Raw genomic sequence first — 19,340 nt, 5'->3', positions numbered from 1 at the left:
ACGTCCTTCCAGCGCACGTCAACGGTTCAACACGTCCGGCAATCCCGGAGAGAAATGAGTAATGGATTGGAAATCAACAGTTCACTCCTCGCGATCGCCGTCAGCCAGGTCAGCGTGTGTGCAAGGAAGCCTGCGGGCATTGTCCGGCGCTCGCAAATGGGACAGAAAGTAAACTAGGACGACCGGACAAAAGTGCCGGTCCCGGTCGGTGACGGGCACACGCTAAAGGGCATCGGGTCACCCCTAAAAGTGCGGTTCGAGAAAGATTGCGGCACGGTCCGGCTTTTGCAAACGTTCACCACCGGACAATGGATCACTGTCCCGGGGCCGATGGTGAGGATGTCAGAAAAACATCAAGGATCTTGCATTCAGTGCTTTCCGAGTGGCACGGCACGGTGTCCTGTGTCCTCACTGAAAAATGCTCACGTGCACCTGCACAGCGGCAGCCGATCGGTCGACTATTCCGTGCGTCAACATTCGAACAGACCCAAAGGAGGTACTGCAGGCACATGGCACAAGCGCAAGGATTTCCAAAAAATAATGGCACTACCCGGTGTGTGGAGGAAAAATCGCAGCTTTCAATCGTTCGGAAAGTGACGATGATGACGTTCCCGGGGTTCCCGGAGTTTTCGGTTTTTTTCCTCTCTTTTCGGTTGTTAAGGTGAGTTCCTCTTATCATTCTTCCCTTTGTCGTGTGCACACTGCTGTTAGAAGCTGATCATCAGCAGAAGGCCACTCGATGCCACCGCCCGAGCACCGACTGCAATCAGAAGTTGTTCCCTAAAATGGCAAAACAGTGTAGTGTCGTCGAGAAAAAACGCATCCATCGCAGTACAGTACGGTGTCCTTAACCAGGTGAAAAGCATTTAGCATGAATTCTGAAGCACCATTGTCCGTTGTCACAACGGACAGTGCTATCCAGAAGTCAGCTTTGTGGGTTGGTTCGACCGATGCGCCCTAAAGCGGGACGAAATCTTCCGGCGGTCTCCGACAGTTGCAAAAACTAGCAGGTCCCATGGTTTTATGGACCTGTCTTTACACCCGGTGACGAATCAATTAACGGCAATATATTGCGACGGAACACCAACTCACCCTTGCTTTGGCCGGATGTTTTGTCCCGCAGCACGTTGATTTGGTGGACGCGCCCGAACTCCTCGAACATCTCCTTCAGCTGCTGCTCGTCCATCGAGCGTGGCACTTGACCCACGAACATCTTGATGTAGTCTGGGTCGGGCTGGTCGCCCACGACTTCCTCGTCGTGGTCCTGGCACGCCGCCGATTTGATGCTCACGTCCGAGCCCGGCGTTAGCGCCATATTATTGTTTATCACCTTCGGATTGTTGTTGTTCAGGGTATGATTGTTATTGTTGTTGCTTCCCGGGCTGAGGTTCACGTTGTTCGCATTACTGTTGGCCGTGTTCATGATGGCACTGAAATGGCAGGGGAAAGAAAGAACATTTTAATACATCAATTGAATCAGACATGAACAGATATAACTTTGCTTTAGATTTTTCCTACAATCGCCGCCTCAATACGAAAGGTAATTTCTACAACTTAATGGCCACCACCGTAACCTAGATTGGCTTAAATTTCGGCGCACCATTTCATTAAAAAGGCGCACGTGACCATCATCGACCACCTCTTCGGAGCCTCCCTGTACACGCTCCCGGCAAGGTTTCGTGTTTCACGACAAATTCAATTTCGAGCCGGTCCAGCATCCTAATGATTGCTTCCGTTTTTGCATCGAATCCGGAGCGGTGCCACCCGTAAGCGCGGTCGAATGGCGACGCTTGAAGACAGATTCGTTCCGTTCCGCGCCGCCACTCCTTTTCCGGTTCATCGTTCGTTATGAAAATCATTTGTCACGATGTAGCAATTTAACGGTAGACTCCCGGGAACGGTTCACGGCCAACGACGACGACCGTCCGGGAAACGTGCTTCGAATTGTGAGATTTTCTGCCCCGATTCTGCCGGACCCAGCCGCTGGAGCCAGCGCGACCAGGGCGAGGCGAAGCGCAATCTAACCTCGTCACACCTTATTGATGGAGAGGATGTTTATGCTGTGGACGTTGTGTCTGCGTGTGTGTCTGTGTGTGTACGGAGCCGGCAAGGGTCGCGGGTCGCCCGGTGGGAGGAAGAAAATGACCGAAAAGAACCATCATAATAATGATGCCACGATACTAGGAAGGATTCCCTCATGGACACGGCGACGCCAATGTTTTCGCTGATGACCATGTTTCTCGGTCGCAATACCGTGCTGCTGCCACCGCCGCCGCCGCCGCCGGCGCCAACCAATGGAGCGCGAAACGGAGAGCGCATAAAACACTGGAACCCTCGACCTCAACGATCGGTCCCGAAACGATTCGTTGATGATGCCGGATAAAAATTTTACGTCCAATAAAACGAGCCCGGCACGAACGGTCGAGAAGAAAAGTGGCATAAAAAGCGTCACTCATTAACCGCGGGCAACATCTGGAGAAAGGCATCGGAGGGCTCTCGATCTTTTGGGCGCGTATGACGCGATCGGCGTGTGGCTCTGACAGCGCTCGATGGCACGTACAATATTAAAAATGACCACAATGTCTCCGGTGAATGTCCAGAGCGTGACGCTGCCGGACGGTACCGTCTACGGCAGGACATTATCGTCATCACCAGCTGTGGCGCCCACTGACCCGTCCCCGCAATTGGCTGGCATGATTTGTGGGGTGGCCCCGTCCCATCGTCCCGTCGGTCGTAAACGGATAAACCATCCTTCAGCGGAGAGCGGTCCGGATAATAAACATTGCGAAAACAGCGATTTCGTCGCCGGGGACAAAACCGATCATGCTGAGATCAATCCGTGGTCGCCACCGAAACGTTCCTCCAGTTATTGCTCCTGGTCGCTGGATTATCTACTCTGCTGCTCGAGTTTATGAAACTTCCTGCCTTTACGATGCCAAAGATTCGCCGACGGTCAAACGGATGTGTCGGAAACGCTCTCCATCTATTGTGGCCAGCTCATGGTCCTTCCGTCGGCGGCCCGGCCTGCGGAATGATGATTTGCCACCGAGCAACGCGGCCAAGGAATGGAAATTTCACGTGTCCCGGGACACGTTTCGTTTCGCCTGGCCGGCGCACGGACGTATAGTCACCCCTCTCGTCGTGAGCCCTCGGGCGGGGATAAAATATTAGATTCAATTATTTTCGATATTGCATTTGCGTTCACTGATCCGTGGCGAATTTAATGAACTCTCTCTGTCCCTCCCTGTCCCTGTGGCACAATGCTTGTTGTGGTACGGTGCCACCGAGAGCACGATGCAGCACGGTGCACGAATTGGTCAAAAATAAAAGCAGCCCATAAAGACATAAAACCTTATAGGACTGTGGCCTGGCATATTATTGTTTCGTGGCTGCTTTGGAACACTAAAATCGTGGAATATAACCTCCAAAATATTGCCCATAGTCCTTCCGGTTGACATAAAAATCGGACTTGAAATCCCTTTCCCTCTCTGTTTTCTCTCCTTAGGAGCTCCTCCCAGGGGATGCTTGTTCCCAAGTCCCAAGAAAATAATGATGAAAGAGGCCCGGACCTATTTACCAATAACATGCCCATCGAATGCTGCCCCTCAAGCGATGATGCTCGTTCGGATGTTCCCAATTTTCCTTTCAACCGTTTGTTGACAGTCGATCTGCGCCTATTTGCGCTGATTGGCGGAACAGAAAAGAAATGCCCCAGCCCAGCCGCAATACTGAAACAAATCCTGGCCACGTGGCCAACGAGCGCCCTCTTTCAGGTGCTACTACAGGAGTAAAGAAGGGGAAACACACAGTTTATGGGAATTATTTTTTCGATCCTTCAGCTTTAAGTTTATGGGGGGAACCACCCTTCGAACGAAGGAAGATAACGATTGATAAACGATGATTTTTGCTCGGACCATCCTAACCATGCCGGGTGGCGTCTCGGGGGCGAACGTGCCAAGAACACGATGTTGATGGACCTGCGAACGGGCGCAATAGATGAGTGGATTACAATTTTCCAAATCACTGGCTCGCACCGCCCATCCTGCCGATGATGAAGAGCTAACGGAAGCCCGTAACGAATGGACGATTCGTCGATTCCGTGTGGCCCACCGGTCGGTTGCCATGGTTGCTACGCAAGACGACGGCACCTTCCTGGTGGTGGGAAAAACCTTCTCAAGAGCAGCATTCCGGTGTAAGTTAAATTGGATGCTCGGCATACTCCGGCATTTGCATCCGTCCTAGGTAAAGAGCCCGAGCCAGCCCGGAGTACGTCGCGCGTGCACAACGCGGAAAAGAGGATAACAATTCGTGCCCGCTGTCTTCGCGATGGCAGTGAAGACGATTTTCGATTTGGGACTAATTGAAAGAAAGAAATTCCCCAGGAAAGTCATTCGAACAATTTTGTCCTCGTTTCCGTCCACCAAACCGTCCAGCGTCCACGCTTCTCATTACTGGCGCCAAAATAACGAACATCCACGGTGCGGGGTTTCCGGCTCGGCTCACAAAGCATTCCCAGGACGAAATGGGAAGCCCAAAACGCTACGGTAGGAGAGCACAATGCTCCTGCAGCAGCAGGACACTTAATTGAATCAAAGGAAATGGAATTAAATTGATGACAACCTCCGGGACTCTGGGCGTTGCGTTGTGAACCCCCGAGAGAGGCTGTCTTTTTCTTGAACGGGCGCATTTTTCTTCGCCACGAGCGTCAGAAGCCGAAAAACGTAATTACGAATAAATTGAGTGATTTAGCAGATGGTGTTGTAGCTGATATAATTTCATTATTCACCGTCCGCCGTGGATGGTCTCGCTGGACGATCCCAAGCGGTGTGGCAATTGCTCGGGGAAGATGTTTCGTGTCCCGGAACGACACGTTGAAAGCACCTAGCGATGATCCGCGACCCACTCTGGGGGCCGTTTGGCAGTGAGTGTTAATTTTCGTTTCGATGTTCGTATAAATTTAAATCTTCATTGTCAAGAAACGTTCAAGCGAGCTAATATAAGGAAGGCGTTTACAAGCAGAGTCAATAAACTTGACACGAAAAAGATGAATTTCTTCCAATCAACGTTACGTTGAATTTTCTGAGAAATATAAATTAATAGAAAAAAAAACATCACCCCATTGAAGAGGGAGTAGTCAAACCACTCAGTAACACAAACCCAGTCGCAGAACAGAATACAACATCATGTAAACGCCACTAATTGCCACTAACCGGACAACCGATGGTTAATTACTATTCATGCGACAGGGAGATGGCTTCTCCAGCTAATTATGAACTATCCTTTAATGCCTTTTCTGTCCCTTTTTATACTGAAAGCGTGGGCTAGTCACGAATGGTTGGCAGAATGAGTCCGCATTGAAAGTCCGAACGCTGCAACCTGATCGAACCTTCTAAGGGCTACATCGAAGCCCTTTATCGAAGCAAATTAATAAAATTAAAAGTCTGCAGCAATTAATACAAAATAATTTATCAGCAGACGTGTTCCGTGCATCGTTCCGTGAAGCAGGTACAAGAACCGTAAGGCTTCGGGCACCTTAAAAGATAACAAGAAACCGAGACGAAAGACCGCAAAAAAGCCAAGTTCTCCTGTGCACGATGCAAACAGCAGCGTGCCCTTTACGTGTCGCATACGGCTGCATCTCTAGCGCTGCGCTTTTCATTGCTTACGTTGCGTCAGCTGAGTGGTGTCTTTATCTGCCGTGTACAGCAGCAACGTCGTGGTGTCTTTTCACCGGCAGGCAATCCATTTGGCTTAAGTTTTCCAACAGCCTGCCGCCGGACCTGCCTTTGCCTTCCTCGCCAACCTGACGATTTAAACTAGTCTGACCTTTCCACGCGTTAACGTTATCTGACCCCAAACAGGCAACTTAACTACGGGCAAGAAACACCCTGCTTCGCCGAGACAGGAGACACGACCAATGTTGAGGCAAAAAAGAACAGATTACTCCGTTCTCGGGACCCGGACCCGGGAGGCTCGGTGGGTTGGTGTGGCCAACAGTCCGCCGAGCCAACACAAACACAACGCTTCAGGTTCTGGTACTGCCTGCCTGAAACTAATTAATAACATTTTAAAACAAAACTGAGTAAGTCTTTAAACGTTTATCTCTCTTTGAAATGAGATGACTCCGTTCCACTTCGAGTCGAGAGGCGGACGGCGGCCGGCTTGGAGGGACGAAGTTGGTGTTTCTTTTGCGCCAGTTGGCTGTTTGCAGTTGGCTTCCCCGTCCGGGAGACACCGGGAGCATTCTGGGGCCGGGCTTTTGGTGTGAAGATCGTGAACATTTCTTCCAGCAAACGGTGCCAGCGTGGCTATCGCTGTTGGCTAACTTCCTGTCCCTGCCTCCGACCGCTCCCTGGGTGCCTGGAGGGCGGTGGTAGTGTGGAATTATGGGACCTAACGGTGTGAATAACAGACAACGCCAACCACACCCTACTCTCTCGGTGCTACAGTTCCAATCTTCGCACTTTCTCTTAGCCCACGGCTTTTCTAACCTCACGAAAGGATGCCAAGGATTAAACTTAAATACCATTACAAGATGATTCTGGTTTTCAGGTCGGGTGCTTCTTCCACGAAGGAGCGAGTAGCGTTAAATAGAAACTGTAGAGAAAAGTTTTTCTTCCTATAGAACACCTACTTACAGATGTTACTTTCATGCAAAACAGTGTGTGATATGTTAAAAAAAATTATATTCCAATTAATTACAACAATTTTTTAACTCTTTTTCGTTGGCACGAGTAAATAAACCAAGGAAAGGTTCGCAAACCAAACAAGACTAACGCAAGCTCTTTGGTGGATTCGACAGCAGCACGTGCGCTCAATGGAACGGTTTCGTCGCCCAGCACAACGTTCGCCAATGTCACGACTTTTTGCTACGCAAATGCAACCTTTAGCGTAGACCGACACTCGACTGTGTTGCAGTCAGTTTCACGCATCAAAGCGGCGTTACATAAAACACCCATCCAACTAGCCGCCCGAAAGGATGCAGGTCCTTGTTCACCGGTGAACCACAGGATGGATTAGTAGCGCCAGCATAACTCGGTCGTTCCCTTTTTAACACTCGTCTTCCGAATGAACGGAATTTCGATGCAACGCTCATTATTAGAAGTTTATTCAAACCGCAAAAAAGACGCATCGTGTCCATCAGATAAAAGGCTCCGACAAGTACTATAGTTTCACCCTTTATACTCACACGTCGTCTGCTGCCTCGCACGGAGTCTCGGACGCATCGACGGCCATCAGATTGCTTCGGTACAGATCGAGACACTTTTTGTGGTTATCGGTCGACGCAAACACGAGCACCTTCATTGTAGGAATAGTTCTACTGTACCTTACAATCGCGCGCTATAAAATTTTCTATTTCTCAGTCTATCACACTTGGGGTTTAAAAAACTGAACACCACGGCTACGAGCGGGTCACGGACAAGTCAGGGCACAGGGTTCAACACACGGTTCAAAATGTTCTTAAAAAAATAATTCGCTAACAAGTGACTCGCGAAACACTCGTCTACACGTGATCAACACGTGCTCGGTGTATCTTTACGTAGAGTGCGAACAGAGTAACACTTCCGTGATTCAGCAACAACCGTTCCTCGTTTGCTCGTTTTTCGGAACGTACAAAATATGCCTTGCGTCTCAGGGTTCCGTAAAAATCGCGATAGAAATTGATGGGTTTTCACTCTGTCAGCAACGTGGTGCCCGAACGTGGTTTAAAAATCGAGGTTAGGGTTCGGTGTGGTAAAAAGCGAAAAGAAGAAGCAGAACACCCGAAGGAAGAACGGACGACGAGAGGCACAGATGACCGGTTCGATACGTTTACGATAACGAAATGATCGGGTTCGATCGTAGGTGTCGCCGAAAATGATGCGAGCGCTTCGAAACAGGTGTGTGCCGCTTGTGTGCGTGACGTCGGCACCGGCTATTGTCCGGACCGTGCAAAAGGTGCGCACTTTGCGAGGGAGCTAAAAATCCGTTGCGACAACCCTTCTTCGCACGCACAGACTCGGACGATGAGCTTATTGAAAACGAGCAATAAGTTAGACAATCTCATTTGCGGTTCATGTTAATAAAGTTCCGTACGTTTTTTGATGTTATATCAGGTTGGGGAAAAAGTAATCGACGTTTTTCACAACAGCTGCCTTTTGTGATCGATATCTCGTGAAGTATCGATCGTACAGCTTCAAGTTTAGGCTCGTTTTAAAGCTGATACTTTACACTAAAAAAACTGCTTTCACTGTTTATTGTTTGTTCTATTCGTTTGTGAGTTGCAGGGTGTAAACAATGGAGGTCAACTAAGAGAAAATTCGGTACATTTTACAGTTTTTCTTAGAAAACGGTGTAAATTAAAGCTAGACCGCTGAAATTGTGCATGGTGTTTGTGATGCCGATACTTTATAAGCTAGCTAGGTCAAATTTTGGTTTCGTTGACCCGTTTCAGCTATTTTTTTATGTTTAAGTTGCACCTCGCACAGGCAGACCCGCCATCGAAAATGTCGATAAAATCACAGAAATAACCAAAGTTCATCAGCAGTTTAGTAATCGAAGCATCGGCCAGGAGCTAAAGATTAACTATCAAACAGTTTTAAGGCATTTGCGCAAATCTGGGTTCACAAAGAAGCTCAATGTTTTGGCGCCAACCTTTTTACATAAAAAAACATGATGGCTCGAATTTCCATCTTCGCAATTTTGGTCAAACGGAATGAAATCGACCCATTTCCTAAACGGATGGGTACTGGGGAAGAGAAATGGGTCACTTACGACAATATTGTGTGAAATCGGTCGGGGTCTAAGCATGGTAAAGCTGCTTAACCGGTGGCTAAACCAGGAAAAACGGCTAGGAAGGTTCTACTGGGTATATGGTGGGACTTGAAAGGAACTGTTTAATGTGAGTTACTTCCGTGTAGCCAAACACTAAATTCAGATCTCTACTATCAATTACTGCACCGTTCGAAGCTAGCAATTGACCAGAAATTACCAAAATCGGCCAACGGAAGAGGTTTTGTGTTCCACCAGGACAACGAAATGTTACGCACGTCTTCAGTGACTCGCCAGAAAGTTCAGGAGCTTGGATGGAAAGTTTAAATGCATCCACCGTATAGTCCGGACCTTCCACTAAGCGATTGATACCCTTTTCGCACATTACAAAATTTCTTGAGTGATGAAAAACTGAGATCAAAAAAGGATTGTGAAAAAGGATTGCTCGAGTTTTTCGCCAATAACAACTAAGCCTTCTACGAAAGAGGCATTTTGGAGGTAGTTTTAAAGAGGCAACAAATTTTCCAACAAAATGGTGCATATTTGATGCAAATCGGACAATTAAAAGTATGTTAAATAATGTTTTAAAGTTCGCGCTAAAAACGTCGATTACTTTTTCCCCAACCTGATATTTAACCAATAAAGTTTTTAAAAGTCAATTTAAATTACAAAAAAAGTGAGCAAGCAGCAGCAAGTGAGCAAAGTTGCAATGGATTCGATCGAAATTAGGTTTGCCATTTCTTTTACATTACTTCTCGTCACAAACGACCTGACCCTGGACAACGGATGTTCGAAAATAGCTTCCGTCGACCAGAAAATGCCGACCAGCGTTTGCAGTGTGTGTCGTCCGTCGAGAAGACGCATTCGGTTCGCATGTCGAACTTCAGCCGTCGCTTGGTTAGGCCGCTTACGATTGTACCGGGCACACCAGGAAGCTCGGTCCATCTCTCGTTCGGCATTGTGTCTACGGCTTCCCAGTTTGTCCTTGGAAGGACATTCGCCCCCGCGTACGAATCGTCTTGGTGTTGGTGTGAGGGTCATGCACCGGGCAGAAAAACAACCATTGGAAGTATAAAAAATAATACTTCCATGTTCTCTACTCATGGTCAACGCCGAGTCTTGTAGTGTTACCGTCGGAACACAGACACTCATACACTAGCATGAAATCGTAAGTACTTGTAAGGCCACTCCGAGTGCGTTTCTCATTACTATTTAATATTTCCGCCCATTTTTGTAGATGCCCGGTGCCAAACGAATAAATAAACATTGCGGGACAAAGTATCACATACAGTTTCGGCAATTAATAGTACCTCAACTTCGCGGTTTTGGGTAAGTGAAACTGGAAAAAAGTTTGCAAACCCCTGAAAGTGATAACGTGAGTTCAAGTGCAAAAAAGTGTAAAATGAAGTGCTGATCGTTTTAGTGAAAAATCAGTGCCATTTTGCTTCGGCTCTACACCACGACGACGATGGACGGACGGTGCCGCTGCGCAGCTCTTTGCGTAAGTATTTTCTGTTTTTCGTTCTGCTAAAAGCACTTGGAGCCGTGCCATGAGCAGCACAAATGTGCCTTATCATACCCATAAAGCTTATCAAACAAACACCAAACTAGTATTACCCGAGCGGTTCATCGCACCGCCGCCGCCGAATCCGATCTCTTTTCCGGCCAGAACTTTGCCTTCGCACGACCGACGCGCCGCGGCAAAGATCCGCCCTTTGATAGTAAGAGGCCATGGAATGGAGCACTCTTCGGTTTACCGCATCAAACTTGCTACTGTCATGTTTCTTGGACTGAGAAGATTGCGGGTCGGTAATGGTTTGAAGTTTGGCGGCAGGCGGCTTCAGAAATGGATCCGACCACTAAAGGAGAACTTGGCACAGAGGCCGTCGCAGCCCCTCGTGCCCACCGTCGTCTTTTTCTGCCCAGGCTTGTGGCGGTTGCGTCAAGTATTCATATCCGAACCATCGGAAGCCACACGCCGCCAATCACCGTTTCAATTCCACACTCCCTCTCTCACTCTCTCTCTCTCTAGTTGGACCTGTCTGGTTGATTTCTCCGGGTCATGGTGGAAACTGTTGAGCCATTTGTGGCCTTTTTCCACTGCGTCTGCCAAATCGCAGCGGAAAACTCCGACTTTCAGAAGAAATGGACTATGTTCCGGGGGTCGAATATTGTCGTTCACCGGCCAAGAGGGCGGCCAAGGAAGAGTGGAACCGAGGCATGATTTGCTGATCTGGCCAGACCAGGCCTTGCTTCAGAGGAGCCTGCATGGCGGCCCCAACAGCTGCGAAGAGGAACGATCTCTGATAAACTCTCGCGATGCGTTGGCCGTAAGCGCTATTTTCTGACAGATATGATGCCGAGAGGTCGAGCGAAGAAAAAACTCACATGCATGCCAACGGTGGTGGCCACCTTTCTCAACCGAGCAGCGTTTCCGGCACCGTAGGCCCTTTTTCCCGGAAGCACACCTTTAACCTCAATTTCAGCGTGCACTAACCCGCAAGAGATGGCGTCTCCAGCAGCAGCAGGTTGGGATTCGTCCGGAATTTTATCGTAAAAATGAGGTTATGAGATAAGGGCGTATGAGAGATATATTGCACCGGCGACCGGGAAGACCATCTTCTCTGCTTCACTCGTCGTCGATGTTTACCCATCGCCCAGCTGAAAAAGGAACCGGTGAGAATACTCGCGAGAACTTTGCGTCGCCTCGAGGGTTTGGCCCCATTTTACTAACCCACTTCCGGTATCCGGTTTGGTGCCGCACTCCACGGGAAATGAATATAGTTTCGCTCGCCTGCACCACCGGCCACGGTTTTTATGGCTCGAGGTTTTCAATTATTCTTCAAGGTGGAAAGCGCTTTCGACCGGCGCTAGAGGCCTAGACGAGCGAATGTGATGGAGAGAAATACTGACGGAATGGTGACAAAGTGTGCTAAAAATTCCCCGGAAGTACCACTTCATTTGCAGTCACTTTTTCACGAGATTTTTTTGATCACATTTAATGACCGGATGTTTATGAACGTCCGTGAATAGGTAGCAATAAAAGGTACTTTTAATGTTCGTTTCCAAAAGCCTTACCACCGTGCAGCTGTGTGATTCAATTAGAACCGAAATGCGCTGCAAAAATTAGTCATATTTGATAACGCGAGAGAAACGCTGAATTTGGGAAAACTTGCACGAGCGGTTGGAAAAGATTAAACCCCAACTATGGTTCAAGCATGCCTGTTAGCCACGCGCGGTCGGTGACAAGCGGTAACGAAGCGTGTCTGGGTAGAACACGAACGGACCCGTTCCGGAAAAGCGGCGCATTCTTGTCACGTTTCGGCATTGGTTCCGGTGAAAGGAGCATCGTTATTACTAAACATGAAAGCAATCAGTTTCCCATTTCCGTTCCAGCTGATGCGCTACGGTCCGAAAAAAAGGCCCGTCGGATCCGGAAGGCCGAAAACCCAGAAAAATGATTGACTACGGCCCGCAGGCAAAGGAAGATCCGTAGCCTGGTGACCCGACCCGACCCAATGCTGGCGACCCATCATCGCCAACCGGAAGCGGCTAGCACACCAGAAGACAAAGAACCGGCACTTTGAGCGCCTTACAACGCGATTAGAAGCAAACGGTCGCCTTATTAATATAAGATTCAACTCAACTATTCCTGCCGAGTCGAAGAGTCTTAGGCCGAACCGAAGGGTGAAAGCTTCAATCATTGCGTCACGAAAAGGTGCACAGATCCAATTAGTATGTCAGCCCTTGGTTAGTAAGACCACCGTGGCTTAATGACATTTGATAAAATAAAGTTTTGCGGTCTACGTCGCCCACTCCGGGTGGTTGTTGACGGTACAGCGGATGCGGACTGTGATGGCATTTGAATAATTTATGTACCGTGCGTCTTTGCCCTCCTTCCGTAACCTACAGTAGTTTCCTGTGGGTTAGTGCGGTTGTAAGCGACAGGAAATTGTTTTCTAGCTTCCTGTCCTCGGATCAGCAGCATGGCGCACTAGTTCGATTGATCGGCACAAAACGGCGCCAAGTGACGGTGCACGAATGCTGCTACATCACGCCCCGCAAAACGGGACGGAAGGAAAGGACGCTTATCCCTGTCGGAAGTAAGTTAATCGGGAAATTGGAAAAGTGGTTTAAATTAGGGGTTTTGATTTATTTCCCACCGATCGATAGAGAGAGAGTGAGAGAGGGGCTCCCGGGAAGGAACCGTGAGCGCGCTGTGGTTTCCAATTTATTCCCACAGATTCAGTCCCCGATCCCTCTGGAAGCGCACGCAGTACGTAGCCACTTGTCGAGCGATGGCATTAACTTGCTTCTTCATTAGTTTTCGATTCCGTTCCGCTTTCTCCACCTGCGCACAACTTCAAAGGTGGTTCCCGGCAGCGGTGGTCTGAAGTGTTTGTCTTTGATGTAATGCACAAGATGTAATCCGAAGTTCACCTGACCGTACCACACACGGCCGTATCGAAGACGGCCTCCATCTATTAGTAGCACCATCGTAGAAGCATCGGCATACGTCTTCCATACCGCTATCGATGGCCCACTATAGATAGACCGCTCTTAACCACCGCAAAGTATTGATTGGCTTCGATCATTGAAAGGAAGCGAGTTGTGCTTCGTAATTAATGAACCCATTCATATTCCGATGCTTCCGGTGCCGACGTAGGAACCCGGTTTGCCGGTCCACGGCAAGCTACGGTGAGCAAATTATAATACCTTTCCATCGTTTAGTGGCACACTGTATCCTAGGGCAGAAGCTTGAAGATGGAACAACCTACAGGGCGAGTCACCGCACTACATCATTTTACTTTCAATTAGACTAAAAACTCGATTAAACTCCAGTTGATGACAGAGCGTTGTGGGCAATCGTACTTGCAGGAAACCGATTGTCTTTTCCGTATCCTGGCGGCCGTTACGGTTCTTCAAATAACCACCGTTATGCGGAAGTTGTGTCAACTGATTGACCTCCTGGCTGTACGGATGCTAATTGGCGGTTGGACGAGGATGCAGCAGCAACGAGCAGTGATGTTTATGATACTCCAGAGAAATACCTTCAGGATGCCATTTGAAGTCATATGCTGAGCGCTGAGCGGGCAGAGAATGAATTGTGGCTGCGCTCGATCCGGTGAAGCCATCGTTGGGCAATGGAGAAGAGAGTGTACCCATTTATTAGCCCCCGCCGATCGTGAGGTACTTTTTTCTGCTGATGAACAAGATTCGTTTTGGAGCACTCGTATCCTGCCACCGGCTCCGATTCCCAGTGGTAGAACCTTCGGAACGGAGTACTTCCGTAATTGATTTATATCGATTGTTTCCGTAGCGAGACGCGCGCAGAAGTAGTCGCTTCGGGGTCTCTGAAGTGATTCCTGATAAAAAGACTCGTTCTGTAACGTTCCCGGGTCCAATCAAAGGACACACATTATTCGACCTTTGGACTTGGTGTTGCCGTCGTGAAACGCGGCATTTGGTGTACGCGAGGGAAGCAAAGATTGGGCCAATAAATAACAATTCCGATATGCGTCCAATCCGATGGGGCCGGGCCGTAGCCGGGCTTGAGCTCTTCCGAGGATTTGGCCGGGTCGTCTGGAGAAATAGATTTGATTGTGAACAATCAGCGAACGTACCGCGTGGCTCCAGCGTCTGGCCATTTTGTTTTGCGGACTTTGCACGGCGATTCCGGTGCGTGCTGAGCTTGACATCGTTGCACTTTCGCTCGCTCACAGTAACGACGGGGTCCGAGGGAGGATGGGGGCGTGGTGGAGTGTGTGACACTTCGGCACAATAGTCACGTTTTCAAGCCACGAGAGCAACGAGCTGGTGGAACGTGTTTGATTTGGTGAGTCGGCTTCAACCGACCGCCATAGTCCGGACGGTGGCCAGTATCTCCGACTGCACACCATGGGCGAGGAGTTCCCACAGAGTAAAGAGTACACGTTACATAGGAGCCTTAGCCCGTCTGGCCACACTGATGTAATATTATCTTTTCAGCTGGTCAAACGTAGACAATGCGTTCCGGTGGATCCCGGAACCCAGAATTGCTGGGCTGCGAAGCGCCTCGGCGACTGCTGCCGGCATGGAATCGGATCTGTTGTGAGGGGTTTCACAGCTTTGCCAACTTACCACTCGGAAGTATTCATGTTTCCGAAATTACAAAGCCACTCCAGTGGCCAGTAATAATGGCATCCCGCGTGCGCCGGGCCGGATACAGTGCACAGAGCAATCCGTTGCGAAATTCTTTGCACAGAGCGTGTCCTAGTTCTCCACCACGCTCGTGGCCCATCTGTGTGCTCTGTGCTGTGTGCCGTCTGCCGCGTCCGTATCAGCGCCGACACATGTCCTACAGCGTACAGATTCTTCTCCGAGCGAACCCAGAGTCACGGTAATAATGTTTCACATTTCCTGCTCTCAATTCCGCTGAGTAGCACCACTGCCTCGTAGTTTCTGGGGATAATAATCCGGTCGTTGGCCAGCCGAAAATGAGATGCAGCCAGCACCAGCAGCCACCCCGTTGGGCTCTTTAGGTCGTTCATTGTTTGGTGAATTTATGATTGCAATGTTTTACGGCTTGGCAACAGTTTTCATCACATCCGCCCCGGTCCTCGGACGGACGAAGGGAAGTTGGAATTGCGTTTGATCTGATTCTTTGCGGTTGCGGTTTTAACCAGTAGCGAGGACATATTCGCGAGTCGAGAGTGCTAGTCGGTCAGTGGGTAAAAGGCATCGTTTGCATATTTGTAGCTCCCAATTATTCCACAGTGGCCCTTTACCGTCTATTTTGCTTTTGGATGATGGTGAAAGTAGGTAATTTGGTCACTCCACGTCAGGTTCAGAAGTTTGTACACTGAAATGTGGTTTACACGAAAACAGACTTTTAAGAAAACGTATCACAAAGTTACATTTGTACTCGTCTTACCACGGCCGACATCCAAGACAGGCAAAGAGCCAACATTATGTCATTAAGCGCCTTTGCGGCTGGACAAGCGAGACAGGGTAGCATAACCGACAAATTTAGCCACCACTACATCGGCCCCCAATGTAGCCTGCCGTCGCTGACGTCCGATGATTTATGGTCCGCATCTGCAAGACCACGAAGGAACCACGATGGGGCCGGCCATGGGGAAGCAACCGAAATCGTTGTTGCCTTCCGTCTGATTTGGTTCTGTGACGTGGCAGCTGGGCAGTGTCTGATACGGTTTCTTTTAATCCTTTTTTTTCCTAAGCGATTTTTCTCCCATCTTTGTTTTCGTTCTTCAATTAGCTTTATTCTGGGCAGTTTTTTGTCAATTGGAGAAATAAATTTTATACACCAAACGGAATCCGACAGCTGCTCCGTGCGGCATTGTTTTTGGGGACCAAATCGAAAAACTTCGAGTTTCCATTCGCTCCACATTCGCATGGGAAAATCAACGGATAAGCGCGACTTTTTTGCCGCCCCATCATCGTCACCATCGCCATCATCGGATCGGATCGGAAGAGGCGGATCACAGAAAGAGTGACGCCCCGGTTTCTTCTTTTCCTTATCCTTTCTTCGTTACCAATCCGGAAGTGGTGGAAAATTGAATGAAATCGATCCCGATTTTGCTCCAATATCCGGTTGCTGTTAAGACTCCGGGTACTCACGCGCCGCTCAGGACTTCCGGGGCCCGCGCGCCCAGAGTTCATCGAAAATGCGAAGATAAGAAAACGATAAACCTATTAAATTATCTTCATTTTTTTATTCGTTGTAGCACCGCGCAGAAAGCGAACGTCTGCTTATCGATCCTTTATCAGCGGAATCGCGTGAGCCACACCGGAGGGCAACTTTTAAACGCCGTACATTTTTTATGCGACCGCTACTTTAATGAAAACCTTCCGGTTTCACTCCGGCGGTGCGACGTCTGCGTTCTACCTCAAACAAATGGCTAGGTGGGGGGAGCGCTGACGGTGGGCACTGCTGGGCCTTGAGTGCTTGTTCCGCCAGACCAGAGCCTTTGGACCAGAAGGGCACTTTACACGAGTGAGATCTACGGCCGCGGCCGGCGAAAGCCGGAAGAGAAAGTAAAACGGAATCGGAAGTAGGCAGGCATATCCGTGCGCCACGGCAGAGGAAAAGAAAAGTGCCACTTAACTGCCATTATGCGATGACGACGACGACGACGACGACGACGGGCAACGACGGACGGAAAAACCACAAGAAGGACACGCGAATCTTTGTGAAGACATCCTTTTCCTTTTGCTCTGGTAGGGAGAGTGTTTGCAGCGGCCGCAAGTGGCGTTGGATTGGCATTTTCACCATTGAGCCGTTAGCCCGGAGTTGGGGCTTCGGCTGAATGGAGACAAAGCGGATGCGCCACAAAAATGGTCATGCTAGAAGCCAGCCAGTGTGTGGGTATTTCCGATGAACATGGTTTGGCCACTTGACGCTACTCCTATTTTGGTCCATTTTTGTGTAACAAAGCAACCGAAATGACTTTACTGTCCAGGCCGTCAAGCACAAGACGCTCTCCTAGCTAGCTAATCTTGCCGTATTTCTTACGTCTCTGTCACTAGCCAGAGCCTCTTTGGATGCGGCCTTGAGGTCGTAGGAAAGTCTGAGTTCCCATAGCATAGAATCATTCTCCTGCTACGTACAAGTCGCTTGTAGTGCTGAAAACTAGGTTAATGAGATATTGCTGATTAAGCTCACGTTCCATCGTTCAGACGCGTATAAGAGCAAAATCTGGTTCACCTTGAGCAATATCTCAAGCGTCATCTCCGGTGCTCCTTCGATCGCTTCCTTCTGGTGGCACGAGATTTCAAGACTAAAAACCTCACGCTAAACATGTGAGCGCTTTTCTACGTGAAGCCGGGTGGGCAACCGGGTGAGAAAACTGATCCGTATTCTACACCGTGGAATCGCCTAAAGGCCTAAGCAAGTGTATCTCCCTTTGCTGTCCTTCACATGGCTCCTTCGTTTGAAGCGCAGTTTAAAGCGGTGTACGTGTGCTCAACAAGTTCATCATACATACTTCGTGCCGTGTCGTCATATCCCGAGCCCACCGCGGATGGAAGAAATCTGATCAAAATTAAGTTCCATCCTTCGAGCGTTATCGGGATAGTCAAGGCCGCCCGGACGAAAAGCCCACCGCATCCCATAGCGCTACCGATCGATCTCTGATGAAGCCATTAAGGACACGCCACGGCCATTGTGTCCCTTATGTAGGTAATTCACTTTTGCAACCGATACAGCCCGTGTCCCGAATCTAGCCGGAGAGTATATTTACTAAACAAAGTAGACTCTCGATTCTCGGCACACTGACTGCGCTACTTCGCGGGCTTCGCAGTGGAAGCGAAAGTTTAGCCCACGAGAAGCACACTCGGGGTCGACTCTTGTGGTGTTTCCATTACACTACCATCTGCGCCCGGGTGGTCCACTTCCGGTTCGTGACCCTTACTGTGGATTACTCTAGCCTTTTGCATGTGTATTTTTAGATCGTCAGCAAGTCAAGACGGGAAGAGAGCACGTCTTAATATCTGTGCCTCTCGTGCAAAAATCTTAAACACACTTACAAACCGGCGCCAGCTTATGCGGAAAACTTCATTTCCGCTTCTCCTGCGCGGCGCAACCAAGGATCCGCTCTTCCGGAAGGGATGCTACGAACTGTAGTCATTTTCCTTTCCATTTTGCAGCACTCGCTTCTTTCGGTTTGGTACTTCGTTCGGAAGTTGCTTTCGCGCAGAAGATGCATTCACCGTCTGGCCAACGCGGCGTCCCTACCGTTACGGCGCTGTTCGAGAAATTCGAATTGTAGCCATAGTTCGTGCCAGCCGGCTCGTGCTTTGGTACCTGTTTTTGCCTGGTAGTTTGTGGAGAACTTTCCGTTCCTACAGGAAAACATTTTCTTTCTTCTCCTTAGTGGAGTTTCAACCAGCGCCAGCATTCCGGTACACTTAGTTTTGCTCTTTCGGTTCCCTTTTTCATTTTCCCACTTGGCGTTCCAAACACAGCAAAAGTTTAGCGGCGCAGGTAGAAAACCCAGCTCTTCGCGCGACAGTTCATTCAGACGAACGGTTCTCGACAAACAGGCGGAAAAGGATCAAAAATTATTCGAAATATTTTCAGTTATATTTGGCTACACGGGTTCTTTGCTTTTCCGAGCGAAAATAGACACCATCGTGCGTGATTTTCGCTTCGTGTAAGTTTTGTCAATGGATAACTTAATCCCTTTTGGCGTGACGACTTCCATCCTCTGATCAACAAAAATGTTTTCCAGTGTAGCCTGGACTTGGAGCTGCTTCGCCATCCAACTTCATATGCAACTTCAATGTTTTCGGGAGATCCATCCACAAGTTTGGCACCACACCCCGCGCACCGGTTGATGGTTAACAGACGATTTTCACGTACACAACAACGAACGGAAAGTTATGCATTGCCACCCGCTTATTGTCGTCACCCAGACGGCCGGCGGGACACTGTCGGATGCGATGGCGAATTTATTGCGCGAATCATTTCTCGTAAAGTTTAATCGTTTAGCAAATCATTGGCCGTTGGGTTCTGCCAAACAGGAATCCAACCCTTTCGGCGTTTATCGTCTTCAAACAGTTCAAGTTGCAGCCCCCCGAAACAAGGC

General features: G+C 49.0%; 1 protein-coding gene across 1 annotated transcript in view; it reads right to left on the bottom strand.

The window, feature by feature from the left end:
* The window catches only part of LOC128275204 (CUGBP Elav-like family member 2), a 170,225-nt gene that overhangs the window by 97,027 nt on the left and 53,858 nt on the right, over positions 1-19,340 (bottom strand). Inside the window, exon 2 of the mRNA XM_053013619.1 lies at positions 1,093-1,430. Coding sequence (XP_052869579.1) covers positions 1,093-1,430 — 338 coding nt within the window. The remainder of the gene's footprint in view (positions 1-1,092; positions 1,431-19,340) is intronic.

Source organism: Anopheles cruzii, chromosome 3 (assembly GCF_943734635.1).
Source record: "Anopheles cruzii chromosome 3, idAnoCruzAS_RS32_06, whole genome shotgun sequence".
Taxonomy (NCBI): domain Eukaryota; kingdom Metazoa; phylum Arthropoda; class Insecta; order Diptera; family Culicidae; genus Anopheles; species Anopheles cruzii.
The sequence above is the reverse complement of the archived record's forward strand: the minus strand, read 5'-3'. Positions and strand labels throughout refer to the sequence as shown.